This window comes from Haliotis rubra, unplaced genomic scaffold, assembly GCF_003918875.1.
Source record: "Haliotis rubra isolate DU_JTF1 unplaced genomic scaffold, ASM391887v1 Scf624, whole genome shotgun sequence".
NCBI lineage: Eukaryota > Metazoa > Mollusca > Gastropoda > Lepetellida > Haliotidae > Haliotis > Haliotis rubra.
Window position 1 is genome coordinate 173,229 of NW_025767329.1, and position 16,990 is coordinate 190,218.

The 16,990-nt window shown below is 38.4% G+C and overlaps 1 protein-coding gene across 1 annotated transcript in view; it reads left to right on the plus strand.

Moving 5' to 3' along the window:
* LOC124256316 (TGF-beta receptor type-1-like) overlaps positions 1-16,990 on the plus strand; it is a 43,903-nt gene that overhangs the window by 17,023 nt on the left and 9,890 nt on the right. The window contains exons 2-6 of the mRNA XM_046690293.1: positions 7,729-7,855; positions 9,152-9,327; positions 9,934-10,173; positions 11,753-11,983; positions 15,898-16,065. Coding sequence (XP_046546249.1) covers positions 7,729-7,855; positions 9,152-9,327; positions 9,934-10,173; positions 11,753-11,983; positions 15,898-16,065 — 942 coding nt within the window. The remainder of the gene's footprint in view (positions 1-7,728; positions 7,856-9,151; positions 9,328-9,933; positions 10,174-11,752; positions 11,984-15,897; positions 16,066-16,990) is intronic.

Below are 16,990 nucleotides of genomic sequence, written 5' to 3' on the forward strand. Positions count from 1 at the left end.
CGGACTTAATCCCAAAAGTGAGGGGTGGAAGCCGTTTCGGGCATAACTCAAGAACCGTTAAATATTTTTCAACAAGACTTGGTAGATATATCAAACAGAACCTTAAGTGGTGCCTTTTGCTATTTGCAGATTTTTGGTATTTTTATTTTCCCGGTTTCCATGGAAACGATTCGGACTTAATCCCAAAAGTGAGGGGTGGAAGCCGTTTCAGAGCATAACTCAAGAACCGTTCAATATTTTTCAACAAAACTGGATAGATATATCAAACAGATCCTAAAGTTGTGCCTTTTGCTATTTGCAGATTTTTGGCATTTTTATTTTCTTGGTTTCCATGGAAACATTTTGGACTTAGTCTCAAAAAGTAAGGATTGCTTTTCGTTTCGGAGCACAACTCAAAACCGTGTATAATATTTTTTCAACAAAACTTGGTAGATATATCAAACAGATCCTAAAGTTGTGCCTTTTGCTATTTACAGATTTTTGGCATTTTATTTTTCCGGTTTCCATGGAAATGATTAGGACTTAATCCCAAAAGTGAGGGGTGGGCTTCGTTTCGAGCATAACTCAAGAACCGTTCAATATTTTTCAACAAGACTTGGTAGATATATCAAACAGAACCTTAAGTGGTGCCTTTTGCTATTTGCAGATTTTTGGTATTTTATTTTTCCCGGTTTCCATGGAAACGATTCGGACTTAATCCCAAAAGTGAGGGGTGGGAAGCCGTTTCCGGAGCATAACTCAAGAACCGTTCAATATTTTCAACAAAACTTGGTAGATGTATGAAACAGAACCTTAAGTGGTGCCTTTTGCTATTTGCAGATTTTTGTCATTTTTTTTTTTCCGGTTTCCATGGAAACATTTTGGACTTAGTCTCAAAAGTAAGGATTGCTTTCGTTTCGAGACACAACTCAAAAACCGTATAATATTTTTTTCAACAAAACTTGGTAGATATATCAAACAGATCCTAAAGTTGTGCCTTTTGCTATTTACAGATTTTGGCATTTTAATTTTTCCGGTTTCCATGGAAAGCGATTAGGACTTAATCCCAAAAGTGAGGGTGGGAAGCCGTTTTCGGACACAACTCAAAAACTCTCTATATCTTTCAGCAAAACTTGGCAGATATGTGAGGCAGATCTTGAAGTGGTGCCTTTTGCTATTTGCAGATATTTGTGATTTATTACTTTCGGTTTCCATGGAAATGATTAGGACTTAGTCTCAAAAAGGAAGGGATGGGTTTCGTTTCGAACACAACTGGAAAACTTCTTAATATCTTTCAGCAAAACTTGGCAGATATGTCAGGCAGATGCCAAAGTGGTGCCTTTTGCTATTTGCAGATATTTGTGATTTATTATTTTCTCAGTTTCCATGAAAACAATTTGGACTTAGTCTCAAAGGGGAGGGTAGGTTTTGTTTCGGAGCACAACCGAAAACTTCTTAATATCTTTCAGCAAAACTTGGCAGATATGTGAGGCAGATCCCAAAGTGGTGCCTTTTGCTATTTGCAGATTTTTGTCATTTATTTTTTCATGATTTCCATGGAAAGCGATTTGCACTTAGTCTAAAATCAAGCTGGACTTTAAGTAACTGTCAGATGATTTGTTCTTTCAAAGATATGGGGGCCGGGGGGATATGTCATCTTCTGATGACTCTTGTTAAACGAGTTAATGATTTGGTATCAAACGAGCGAAAGTGAGTTTGATACTAAATCATTTACGAGTTTAATAAAAATGGTATTTCATGGAAGCGAGTTTAGTATTCTGTTTATTACCAGGGTACTCTCCAACATAAATTGATAGAAACTGTCTAGAGTGTGATGACTCGAGTCATCTTTCCCCGAAACAAGTAAGGTCAATACCATTGGGACAGAGTGTATAAGGTGTATATACAAGGCAGTTGTGCCCTTTGGAATTTTAGTATGGCAACAAGAACTATATATTTTATTCATCTTCAAGCTAAAATTTAGTCAGTCTGTCTCCTGCATCTTCATATAATATAATTACATCTGTCTGTAATGTCTGAATTTATTTGATTTATCCTCCTATGCATTGTTAAATAAAGAAATGGGTTTATGAGCATTCAAATATGTATGGTATTATTCAGTTTGAAAAAAAAATTGTTTTCGGGATTAAAAGACTAAATGAGAGTTATGTCTCTAAAACATTAGGCATGTCAAAAGGGCACCGAGAACATATTTCAGCCGTGCCATTTCAATATTTACCATGCCATGGCACATATGGGGTATTTCGAACCCTGAGTCAATGAATTTTAAAACAAAATATTTCTGTGTGCGCTCTTTAGGCTGCCGGATCTGTTTTTATTGTTTGATTTGAACCAGACTTGTCATTGATGAGTCGGGGCGGTGGAGTAGTCTAGTGGTTAAAGCGTTGGCTCGTCACGCCGAAGACCCGGGTTCGAATCCCCACATGGGTACAATGAGTGAAGCCCATTTCTGGTGTCCCCTGCCGTGATGTTGCTGGAATATTGCTAAAAGCCGCGTAAAACCAAACTCACTCAGTCATTGATGAGTCAAGATGAGTAGTTTTGAAATAATCAAAACTTCACATATTCTGGCATGGACATAAACTCAGCCATGATAAAGTCTTGCTCCAACTTCAAGGCTGTGCTGGATGATGAGTCAGTGGTAGTGTTGTAATTCTATCCTTATAATAGGCTAGTCAAGATGAGCTGACAGGATTAGTTGCCTTTTATCATGTTTATGTGGACAGCATGTACATATTACTTAAATAGATGTGGAATCATGTTTTTAACTAGTAATAATTTCCTTGCAGATTTTTGCAAGTCTAACCCACAGGGTGAAATTCATAAAGGGAAAAATAGTGACATTTATGTGTTTGGACAATTTATGACCTTGTTAGCAGTTTGTAAAGGTATGGGTGCCTTAATGCCATGTCACCCTTGTAATGATATATATATGCAATTAATATCAGAAGCACCTTAATTTTTTTTTTCTAAAGCAGCTTTTATCATCATATTCTTTTTTATTTTTTGGTTGATGAATACCTGAACATGCTGAAATGTGAAACAATCTCTTGACCTGCTTATTATGCCACATCAGGGCCCCGTTCCTCAAGTGATAGTAGTGCTAAGGTGATCGTAACTCCCATACTGTAACATAGACTTATGACTGTCGTAGCGCTACGATCGCTTTGAGGAACGGGGCCCAGATCCTTAAGTGCTGTTCTTACAATTATTGTAGATTTATATATTTCCTGTGCCAAGATTTTCTATCTAAATGGCCTGCTGGTGAAAGTTGGCATGTACACCTGTCTGTGGTATGAACATGGTTCGAGCAACAACACTTTTAGAACGTAGAAGTTTATATACTCAGAGGGAAAAGTTATTGTGACATGGAATTTATTCGTAGGTAATCTTGTGAATGAATTTTTGGATTTGAACCAGAGATGGCATGAGATAACATGGTCAAACAAAGCATTTGTTTGAATTGCACCAAATTTGAAAGAAGCATGACTTAGTTGCGACTCAAGAAAAATGGCCAGTAATGTTCCTTAGGAAAGACCAGACAACCAGGGCGTAGATTTTCGAAGCTCTCTTAGAGCTAAGATAGTCGTACGTAAGTTAATGTTAATGTATGGCACTTACGGCCATCTTAACACTAAGAGAGCTTCGAAAATCTAGGCCCAGATGCTTATCGTTTCCACTCAGTGCAGACTGAAGATGTGCAGAAGTGAGTTTAACAGCTCTACCTAGCAACATGGAACAAGTTGGAACATGCCATGCCATGAGAAACATGACATATGGAGAGCTGTTGATATGCTAGTCTGGTACCTTGCGATATTAGATGTTTCTACTTGATTCCACATCCATAGAAACTGTGTTTTGCACATGGTGACATTCAGCAAAATAATCAAGTTGAGGACTAACCATGTAGTGCCCACCCACCAGTAACAACCGAACATCAAGACACATGGATTTGAACCACGTTCCTAGGCCAAACAAAACGGTCCAGGAGTGACGTTTCAACACTAGTTGTAAAGCAGTGTCTTCAGCAGAACAGCGTTAATGTGTTACCATGGATTACAGGATCCCCTGATTTGTCACCCGTACGACAATAGTGTGGCTTATTCCAGCTGAACTCTCCAACAGGAAATCTGCCAAATCCTCGTTTGGATATGGGATGATCTTCCCCAGAACTTCTATTGGGGTTTAGGGCCCTACTGAAGCAAAAGTTCCAGATCTGCCTAAGTGCACAAGGTTGACACACTTGCTACTGACTACATGAACTCGCCTTTGTATGAAGTTTAATTCCATGATTTGAAAAACATGAAAATATCATACTCGATTTGGATGAAAATGATGAGTTGAAATGCACTCCAGTCATGATTTTGACTTGGTTAAAAAAGATTTAGGGTCGGGTGGGTTAGGATAGGGTTGGTCGGGTTACCGGAAACGGACATATTTTTTTGTTGGGCCTAAGAAGACATTGCATGATAAATAGGTTATCACACTCGTGTGTTTTAGGATGGTTAATATCCTGCATTTAGAATAAACACTATGTAATATAGCTCGCTAAGGCTCGCTAAATACAATGATTATTCCTAATGCAGGATATTACCCATCCCAAAACACACTTGCGTGATAACCTATATGTCTACACACTGTTTCTTTCCACATAATGACTTCATTCATAGCAGTAGGAGGTTAAAATGACTCTGTTGGTGTCACACGATAACTTTTACACCATGTTTCCATGGTTCCAGAATTCTAGTTTTTCACAGGTATTCTGGTTCAAAATGCAAGGGTTATGGTTAAAATTACAGTTTTAAGGTTGAAATGGCAGCTCATTTAGACATTAGCCTGGTTAGAAATCACTTATATGAAAAAGGATTGTGTGTATTTTTGTATAGAGCCTGTAAAAAATGTACAACAGACAAATACACACATAGGATGTGATAAGGCCCCCCCAAAATATGTGTGTTTAGGGTAACATGAAATTATAAAACAGGGTCAGTAGGTAGGGTTTATCTTTATTTTTTCTTACATTTTTTTAAAAATGCACTTGCATATTTTTCATAAAATCACATATTTATGTAATATCAGGCACCAGTTTTGAAAGAAAAGAGGGGAAACCAGTTTAACATTTTGATAACTGAAGCATCAACACTTTCTAAATTCAGTTTTTATGAAAAACAAGAGTAAGTGAGCACAGGTCACATATGGTTGCCCCCAACATTGGGGAGTACATACTGTTGGAATAGCAAAATGTTTCGCCGTCTTTTAAAAAAAAGAAAATTGAATCTGGACCAGACAATCGAGTGATCAAAACATCATGAGCATTGATCTACACAGTTAACCAACTCAGTGAGCCTGACCAACTGACCCCTATTAGTCGCCTTTTACAACAAATATGTGTTGCTGAAGACCAATTCTAATCTGGGCCTAGATTTTTTAAGCTCTCTTAGTGCTAAGATTGTCAGTCGTAAGTGCCATATATCTTAGCGCTAAGAGAGCTTCGAAAATCTAGGCCCTGGATCTGGACTAGGACAAGCAGCCACACACATGAGCAAACCTATAGATGTGGAAGTGCAATAATCTTGAATATGACAATAAACACCAATTCATCTCACTTTGTTGGAAGCTTGCATAAGTTCGTCTTCAGCATGTTCAAGGAGAAAGAATTTACTTTCAGCATGATCAGGGTTATGTGTTTTATCTGGTATTAATTATCCTAGATATTGTAAGAGTGCCATTGTCATGGTTAACATGTTGAATCTAAAAGAAGTTCCAGCATACATAATACTTTACATGCTAGTTGTGCCGTTTTCATATTAAATCCTATATGATGCAGCCCCCCTCCCCCCTTGCTGTTAAATGTACTTTTGCACAAGCAAGATGGAGACACATTCAGAATGTGATCACAATATTAATGATAATGCACATTTTGATTGATTGATTGAATTGATTGATTGATTGATATATCCCTTGTTATTCAGAAATTGAAAAGTTTACTATCAATCTCAAATGAAAACCATGTGAACCTTCCAACTGTGTGTACCTTCGATGGATGGCCTGTGTGTTCAGTTTTGTTACTGTGCATATCTAATGCAATATGTGTTGAAAACACCCAGGTTAATTTTAATGTTGGATTTAACGCAACAGTAAACTAACTGATTCTCATGATTTTTGAGAAATGACACCTTATTACATGTGACTCCCTTAAAGACAGAGGAGCAGTGGGGTAGCCTTGTGGTCAGAGCATTAGTTCATCCTGCTGTAGACCCTACATGGGTACACAGGGGTGGAAATAACCCATTGCCCGACGTCCGAGTCCAGTGCTTTTTTTGTTGTCGGGCAAGCAAATTTGTATATCACTCTGTACCGGTGTCCAGTTGACTTTCCAATGTTAATAATGTTGTTTATTTAAAAAATTAACAAGAAAACGGCCGGTATAGTGGAAAAATGATCAGGGCAAGTGATTTTACATGTGCCACTGTACTGGAGTACACTAGCAATTTTTTCGTCACGATATGGCTGATATATTGCCGATGTGACGTTAAATAGTAACTCACTCACTCGCTCGCTCACTAGCAATTTTAAAGTTATTTCCACCCCTGGTACAGTGTGTGAAGCCCTTTTCTGGTGCCTGTATGTAGGGCTCCAGATAAGGTCCGTATCAGCTTATGTACAGCCAAAAAATATGCATGATACAGTAGGAAATAATTTAGAAAACGTAGCAGATACGCACCACAGCAATGGTGTCCGATCTCAGAATCATTTACAAATTGCAGACTTATTTATCTGAAAGCGTATTATTTTATTGTTTATTGCCCCATTTACACAAGAGTAGCAATGTTGTGGTGCATATATGAAACGAAACACAAAATTGCTGAAACTGCGTTAAATTCCATTCAGTACTCGAAATGTACTCGTGAGTTTTTCCAGTACTCCTATATTGAACAAATGAGCAGTACCGGTATGTACTGCTGATGTTGAAAAATGATCTGGAGCCCTGTGTATGTGTTCTGAGACTTATCTGTTTGCGTGTAAGGTTTGGAGATTTTCTGTGTCATTGTGTCCTAGTGGGAGAGGAAATGTTTTTGATCTTGAGACTGGATCATTTACAGGCTGCCATGATATGTCTGCGATATCGTTGACTGCAGTGTTGTAAAACATTCTTCCATGTACACGATGGTTTGTCATGAGGGTTGATTGTTAAGTTCTGAGCCTCTTGTTCAAACTTTGTCCATCTCCCAAAGGTCAGACTCTGTTATGTTATTATTAAGGGATAATAATTTTAAGGAGGGGTTGTCAATTTTGTTCTGGGAAGGTAGGGGGGTAATCAGTTTTGCACACATGTACGAGGGGGGTCGTCATTGATTTAAACATGACAGTGGAGGGGGGTCACTTCCTTTGTACAGAAATTTTAAGGGGGAGGGGAAGGAGGATTAAATTCACATTGTACATGCTTCTCCATAAAAATCATCATCACCCCTGGCCATAAATTATGAAGGATCGCTAAGCAATTTCCTTCTTGAGAGGCAAACTCAGAACTTGTCATCCAACCATTGTACTTAAAGTAATAAAGTCTTTGTGTGGAGTTCCAATTGACTTGTTGGATACTGTAGTATTTGAATTTTGACTAGTTCATGCGTATGGAGGTCTGTTCACCCTCAAAATGTTAAACTGCCATCTTGTGTGTCATGTTTGTATATAAATATATTAATTATTGATGATTTTCTCTGGTTTCAGGTCTGTTGTGCAAGTGCACCTACTGTGGCACGCCTGGCAGTCAAACGCAAAATGACACTTGTGAGACGGATGGTGTCTGCATGACCTTGGTCACAAGAGAAGCAGGCGAGGTCAAGGTCAACTACATGTAAGTCTTCGGTATCATTTCAGTGTAAGAGCTGGCAATGTGCATCCTTCCTGAGCTATGCTTAGGGCTGAGATAAACATCCATTAGTTTGCTTAGAACATTGGACAACATATAGAACATTGGACAACATACACAATTAATGGTTAAAGGAGCAATGGTTGATTTTGCCAAATCCCAAATCTTGAATATCTTCAATTTTGCAGATGATTATTAAGTTTTTTTAATTTGTTTAACATGTTTAATGTCTACAGTCTTGATGTTATTAACTCTCTGCAACTCAAATTGTCTTGAATATGTTAGTTAGATGTTTCCAAAGATAGAGCTGATCAAACAAATGCCAGTGTCTTGCCAAGATCTTTCAGGTGTCTGGATCTCTATCTGATATTAGAGCATCTGATGGATGAACTCAATAAGTCTTGATTCAGTAGACTGATTCTTGTTGAAGATGTGTGAAGCAGTGATAGCAGTCCATTGTGTTATACCCCTTATATTGTGGAATGCCCCTCCTTGTAAACATTATTTTCTTCCGACTGGACAGCAGGTTTTGCGATTGTGTCTACAGAAAATGTGCTATCACCATGCCAAGTTTAATTGACCCATGAAGATCTGAGTTAGAATTGGTCTTTGTCTGATGTTTTGTTTGATGTTGTGTTGGTCGCAACACACGTTATAGACAAATCAAAGTAATTTCTGGATGAAAAAATAATAATTGTACGCTATCAGGGCTCCAGATAACTTTTGGGGGGAAGCGAGTGTACTTACACATCATATTGCAAGTGGAGGTGTACTGAGAATTTTGAAGGAGTACTGACATGTTTTTGTGTGAGCGAGTTGGTGATGTGGTTTGTCTGGACGATTCATCGATCACTATTTCCAACCATGTACAGTATTTGTATTTGAAGACGCGTGAGAAATAACTGAGCGACCGTGTGATGTGCGAAATGTCAGGTCCGACTGGATATAAATAGGAACAGTGTAGTTTTTAGCCAATCGAAAAATAGTGACGCATATCGTTGCATGGCAACGCAAGGGATTCCTCATGTGTCAAATCGTGTTTCGCAAAAGAAACTTGACAAGTATTTATCCGAAATAGATTTCAATTTGCACGATACGCACGGAAATTAAATGTTAGACGTACAAAGGTATTTATGTGCGTACACGATACGCTTGAAATCTTATATTATGTCGTACTTAATTGATTTTGAGGCGTACATTACGCCTGTACGCCCCTTATCTGTAGCCCTGGCTATTCTTATGTATACTTTACTTAATTGGTATAAACTTGTCTTTTGACAGCTGTAAAGAAAAATCTGCTTTAAAGCCGCTGATGCGACCATTTGTGTGTCATGCAAGCCGCAAGAAGTTGTCAAGTTTCAATGTGCATTGCTGTGACAACAGTGATATGTGTAACTTGAAAACAATCCCAACACTGGCTCCACCTTTATCCTCAGAGGAATCTGGTGGAAATAGAAGTAAGTTGAGATCATGCACCCAAAGCATGTTTTAGATTGTTTCAATCCTATTTTATAGTGTACTTCACTTCTGAGAAATATTTTGTGTGTGTCAACTGTGAAACTTTGGCAATATCCTGTGATCAGGTTTTACTTTTTTTTAAATGAACGTTTTGTTCATGTAGTTGGAATCTAAAAATAAACATACTTCATCAGGTTTATGTCTCAGAATTAGGTAAATAGAATCAGAATTTTATTAAGACTTAATGTCAAGAATTTATTTATTTGCAGAAATGCCATTTCTACTTTCACAAGATGAATGTTTTTCCGAGTTAATTACATTTTAGAATTTAGGTCTCCTTTCATATGAAGAACTTAATTTGAAATATATAAAAATTAATTGACATACCATGTTGTATTTTACATTGATCAAAGCAACATTAATGGCAAATCATTTGCTATTTTTCTCACTATCGTCTTTCTCATCATTATGAAACTTTATAAAGCATATTTGATTACTTAAAGCATGTTTGAACGCTTCATCAAAGTGAAAAATCTTGTTTGAAGTACGTTGTTTTGCAGCAGATTTCTTCAAGAGCTGTACTTATTCACTTTCACATTCATCAGGTATACAGAAAAGCTCAAGTGACCTAGATGCTGTACAGCTGATGGCGCTGATTGCTGTTCCGATAGTGCTTGTGTGTGCCCTCTTCCTGGCTAGTTTCTTCGTGTATCAACAGTACCGGAAGACTCGTGCTCCTTCACACCACGATGTGGAGCGTAGTATGGAGACCAATCCACTGGTTGCTGGGCAACCACCTTCACTGCACCAGCTCTATGATTGGTCACATTCAGGATCAGGATCAGGTAGGGCAATAACTGGACTGGGTTGTTTTTGATGCTTCTTTGGTAGATGGTTGTGAGGAATGTCTAAAGTAGGTATTATTCAGGGTGCTGTTGTACAAAGTGATCTTAGCGCTAAGGTGACCGTAACTCCCATACCTTAACATAGACTTAAGGTAATCTTAGCGCTAAGGTGACCGTAACTCCCATACCTTAACATAGACTTAGGTAGTCTTAGCGCTAAGGTGTGACCGTAACTCCCATACCTTAACATAGACTTAGGTAGTCTTAGCGCTAAGGTGTGACCGTAACTCCCATACCATAACATAGACTTAAGGTAATCTTAGAGCTAAGGTGACCGTAACTCCCATACCTTAACATAGAATTAGGTAGTCTTAGCGCTAAGGTGTGACCGTAACTCCCATACCATAACATAGACTTAAGGTAATCTTAGAGCTAAGGTGACCGTAACTCCCATACCTTAACATAGACTTAGGTAGTCTTAGCGCTAAGGTGACCGTAAATCCCATACCTTAACATAGACTTAAGGTAATCTTAGAGCTAAGGTGACCGTAACTCCCATACCTTAACATAGACTTAGGTAGTCTTAGCGCTAAGGTGACCGTAAATCCCATACCTTAACATAGACTTAGGTAGTCTTAGCACTACGGTTGTTTTTAACAACAGCACCCAGTGATTTACATGGATTTTAATTTTGGGGTTCAGGTGATTCGCAAACAACTTAATTGTTTAAGTTCATGTTTTAAATTATGTATCCCAAGCTATAAAATAGTGGTCCCAGAGAGATATGAAAGACTGAATATACTAGAAATGAAAGTATCGGTCCTAGAGATACAGGAAAGATTGAATAAACAATGATAATTAAATTAACCCAACTTTGTCCCCTGCTTTTTTTCTCAATAATAAATTCATAATCAGTGATAGTGCAACTACAACTACAAACTCTAGCATGAGAAGATTGTGGATTCTGCTATTTATATTTATTGTTGAGTAAATCTGTTTTCTGTGTGGTACCAAAGTATGACATTTTTTGCATCAGGTAAATTCTTGCCGTTTTAAAACAGTGGCAATCAATAGTATTGTTTTTCTTGATTGAATGGCCACTTTTAGATATAACCATAGCAAGACACTCTATTGCGAGAGTTAATGCTCATGTTTATGCTATCACTAGATTGTCTGGTCCAAACAATGATATGAAGTAGATTGAATGGTGCTCATTGTGGTATGAAACAACATTCCCAAATTATCAAGATAACGTGGACAAGTTTTTGCTGAAATATAAAAACTGTTAACAGTCATACAAAATGTAGGGGCGGTGGGGTAGCCTAATGGTTAAAGCATCTGCTCATCACGCTGAAGACCTGGGTTCGATTCCTCACGTGTACAATGCGTGAAGCCCATTTCTGGTTTCCCCCGCTGTGATATTGCTGGAATATTGCTAAAAGCGGCATAAATCTAAACTCACTCACTCTAATGGACACAAAATGTGTGTGAAATATATACTCTTTAACTCTTGACAATTGGTTGTTTGTCATGTTTAATCAAATTTGAAATACCTACCATGAAAACCCTGCTGTTGCAGGCTTACCCCTGTTGGTCCAGAGAACAATTGCCCGACAGATTCGCCTGTGTGAGATCATCGGCAAGGGGAGGTATGGAGAGGTGTGGCGTGGAAACTGGAGGTGTGAAAGTGTGGCGGTGAAGATCTTCTCATCTCGCGAGGAAAGGTCCTGGTTCCGCGAGGCTGAGATCTACCAGACTGTGATGCTGCGTCATGAGAACATACTTGGCTTCATTGCCGCTGACAATAAAGGTAGGTATCACAATCCCAATGTGATGACCTAAGAAATTGGGGGACACCTCGGCAAGTGGTTTGAGGTATCACTCTATGCAACCTGAGCTTGCAGGATTTACAATTCATTTGTTTGAATGACAGATTTTTCAAATTATGAGTAAATATTCAGCTTTCTTATTACAATAAATGGGACATTGTGGTGTAGATAGAAACTCCCAGTTACTGCTATATCAAACACTTGCTTGATAACAGTGTTAGTATCTTCACCACAGTGACGCTATCCTTGTAATAAAGATATTGATTGTTTATATAATCATATGTAAGGAATATTCCTTGTCAACACGGTCTATACTGATCAGTTTAGTGATGAACTGGTGCCTTTAGATGAGGCCTAAAAACAAAAACGTTGTGGTTCCGATAACCGGACAGACCCTTGAATTCTGGTACTGACCCTATTTTTTTTAAAGGTCACGTGCAACCTAAAAAAAACCAAACATAATTAAAACAGAATTATCACTTATTCATGACATATTATATACATTTCTGATTATGACAAAACAAACAAAATTATAAGTGCAATCGCAAATCAAAAGTGCAATATTTTGTACTTGGGTTTACTTCCCTCGAAACGAAGCACTCAGGATACCGAACCCAGTCAGAGCGGGGAATGTGCACTCAAGTGTAACGAAGACTTTCATTGGCTGTTTCATTTGCCGATACACTCAGGGCTCTTTGTGTGTGTAGAGATGTTGGTTTTTGTAAATACATGCTCATTTTTGTGTATAACATTTTGCAATCAACAGACACCATAACATGTCATGTGTACAAGTATCACACCTGCATATCTGTGTAATGACATAATGTGACAGAGACAGAACTCGGGTGCATGAGCCTTAAATCAATGCGTTTTGTTTATGGTGTGTAGCCTGATAGGTGTTAAGTTCAAATTGCATGTGGTCAGTGATCGAGGTTATGTATTGCATATTGTCATTAGCAGACAGGCAGACAGGCAGGCAGACACATTTTCACTGTGCATGTGCCATGAGCGCAGTTCAGCACAGCGCAGCACAGATGTTGAAACCACAGATGTTGCAACTGAATTTAGTGAATCGTTTGAAATCCAATTTCGCAGAGGGTTTTTTTCATCGCGCTATTTTTCAACTTTATAAGCTGAATTTGCATCTTTGATCATTTGTTACTGTAAGTCCATACCAAATTGTATCAGAATCTGAATGTTGAATGTGACCTTTAAGTGGTATGAATAAAATAAGCTTTCAGATACCATTGAATTTTTCCCGGCACCGACAAACATCGGTCATTCTGATAGAGAAAGTTGACATGATGGCTGCAAGCTTGATTAAATAAACAATTACACATTGATAAATGTGTTATTAGTTTGTACTTTACTTCTATTACTTCTAAAAAAAATATGTTAAAAAAAAAAATTCCTACCTACCTACCCTAAATTTTAAAAAGGTGTAATCGGAACCACAACATCTTGTTTATTTGGCCGGATTTGGAATTTTTGGGTATTTTGAATATTTTTGTTGTCATGACAACAAGGGGACTTTACTAAAGAACTCTGTAATGATTAAATATTTCTTCCTAATTCTTGCTGTAAACATCAGTCTAGTAGTGAACTGGTTCATTTTTCTGATTGGGGCAGTGGGGTAGCCTAGTGGTTAAAGTGTGTGCTTGTCACGCCGAAGATCCGGGTTCCATACCCCACATGGGTACAATGTGTGAAACCCATTTCTGGTGTCCCCGCGGTGATATTGCAGAAATATTGTGTAAAACTAAACTCGGACGGTTGGTTGGCCAGTCTTTTTCCGATTGAATACGGTGGAGTAGCCTAATGGTTAAAGCGTTGGCTCCTCATGCCGAAGACCAGGGTTCGAATCCCCACATGGGTACAATGTGTGAAGCCCATTTCTGGTGTCCCCTGCCGTGATGTTGCTGGAATATTGCTAAAAGCGGCGTAAAACCAAACTCAGTCAGTCAGTCCGATTGAATACTGTTTTATTCAACAAATATGTGTGTGAACTGTAACAGCCTTAGATAGTCTTCAAACGAAGGACTCCTGAATTCTGCTTCTGCTCACTAATGCTAACATTTTTGTTGATATTCATAATATTATTACATCAAATATACGACAAACATGACTTTTGACACGCTTATATACACAATGTGTCATGTTGCAAAATAATTTTGTCCTGACATACCCTTACTTTGACACAAGAGTGATATTGAACAACAGTTTACTCAGCTCTGTGCAACTGAAATTGCGGGCATTAATTCAAAACTGTCAAGTGCAGGGCACATTTTAACCCTAAACTCATGCATGATTGGTCACTTTAGCTGCACAATCCTCGGTTCTGCTCGCACGTACTGACATCTGGTTTGTTTTGAGTGCTCTAACAGGTGTTGCTGTTAACGAATTCAACCTCAGTGACCTATCAGTTTTATTGAGATCAGATTTCTGAATGGTATTTTACGTGTATTAACATTTTAGTGTCATAAATTCAGAGGGATGGTGACCTCTGTGGTTTTTTACGTGAATGTGGTTGATATGTTGACATCGTTGATGACAGACCAACAAAAACATTCACAGCTGCTCTTCTGATTCAGTAGCTGAGTACATGTTCTGTCAAAAATATGCCAGGCTTCAATATGAGGAAGCGACGGAGTGTTGATTTGAACATTTTAAATGCCAAGGCTAAGAAATGGCCTCAAACTATGTAGAAATCCTAGTAGAACCGCTACTCCAAGACAAATAAATTTGTAGTTGCAAACAGGCAAGTATCGTCTTGTGAGATGTGGTAGGTCACAAGTTTGAACAGTCTGATATGAATTGTTATGTTTAACTAATGGTGTCTTTATAAACAAATAATAATAATAATAGTCCATTTATATTGCGCGTTTATCCATGCAAATTGCATGCTCAAAGCGCTGACATATTACCCCTGGTCAACGAGTACAGAACACTCCATGTGGAGAATACAACCGGTCGCCTGTCAGGCGCTCAAGGTTCAAATTCAGACTACCATCGTATCATACCAGGTACCCAATTTTACTGCTGGGTGGAAATGAATCTCAATTTCCCTTACAATTGGGGTGGCCTACCTCATAGGTTTTCTTGAAGTTTCAACCTATCATAGAACTAGCTGTTTTATGGTTGATCTATTTCCAGTCTTTCAATCTCTGAAAAAAACATTTTAGATCAAAAGCCAGAGCCACTGACACCCTTAACTGACAGTATTTCTTTCCAGAATAGAAGCATAGATAACATGTAACAACCATTTTAAGGGATAAACCTAGGAATTTTGTTTTGGTAGGCCAATGCCCCACCTTGTTAAATTTGGGTGGGCCCCAATACTTGATAGGAGGGTCCAAGTGCCACACCGGGTTAATTTTAGGTCGGTCCCTTTTAGATTTGTGTGTTCGAAGTTTTCAGCTAAATGTATTTACTTAATTTGTATGTTAATAAACTGTTTTAATAAGCTCGTAATTCTTTTCTGAGACATGATCATTCATGATAATGAACGAAAACCGAAACCAAAAGTTGCAAAATAAAAGATATTTGGAAACACTCTTTCATTGGCTGAACTTATTACAACAACCAATCAGGGATATTATTGGATGTGGATTAAAACTGGTTCCCTTAATAGTTATTGCTTTATATATTTACTTAGGCCACACTTGTATTTTTTGGATGCAGCGTTTTCAAATATTTTGTGTCCACAAGACACAACCCAAATTTCTGTCAGCGGCAATTCATATTTTGATGCGGATATGCCGCTGAAACGCACCCTAGGTTTATCCCTGCATTTTGGAGGTTTTGTGTCTTCTCAATTTGTATGTGCATATGACACACTATTTTGCATCCAGTCAATTGCAGTGTCTTTGACGTCACTTCTATGGGTATGTTTCAGACAATGGCACATGGACACAGTTGTGGCTCATCACTGACTACCATGAGAATGGTTCCTTGTTCGACTATCTCAACAGACAGCCTGTCACCCCTGCACAGATGATTAAGCTGGCTCTGTCAGCTGCTAATGGACTCTCCCATCTTCATATGGAGATTCTTGGTCAACAAGGTGAGTTAGTTAGTGAGTGAGTTTAGTTTTATGCCTCTTTTAGCAATATTACAGCAATATCAAGGCAGGGGACACCAGAAATGGGCTTCACACATTGTACCCATGTGGGGAATCGAACCTGGGTCTTCGGCGTGACGAGCGAACTCCTTAAAGGCACAATGTTACACCACACTTCTCTAAAAATAAATAATGCATTTCTCTCAATAATATTATCAGTCCTCAGGGAAGCTACCATATAATTTAATCCCCCCAAATTATGTATTTAGATTACAATATTGAATTAAAAAGTTCGAATGAATTAATGCAACGTTGCATTAAATTGAATCTCGAGCCCTCTACCAGCCGAACATTATATCAAGCAAACCCCATAGAGTTATGTCCCTTGGAGCACTCTTTATGAATATCCTACACACAACTTGTGATTGAAACCAGTTCGGCAAACACGGACAAAACCGGGTGCGACAGTTTTTGATGGCCGGAGCAATCGTTCACATTCCATATATGGCAAGTGTTATCTGTTTGGAAGCTGTTCGGAAGCTGGTTGGAAGCCTCGATGTTCCATTTATCAATTTCAGGGATAATAAGTCTTTTGTTGCATCACTAGGAAGCTAAAGTGAGTGCATATGCCCCCAATATATAAAATATAGGCCAAAATATTGTCAAAACTGTGTGACATTGTGCCTTTAAGACTAGGCTACCCCACCGCCCCAAAAGGTGAATGAACTGCTGGTTACCTTCATGGACTGAGAAATTCTTCGCATTGCCACCAATGATCCAGGGCAATGATCCAGACTGGCATTTAGTTTTCGCCGCTTTTGTTCAATAAGGACACCAGAAATGGAAGGGAGTGCCCATGTTCAGTTGTAGTGTCACTAGGCAACCCACTCCTTAAGGTGAAGGGAGTGTTCTTTCAGTTGTAGTGTCA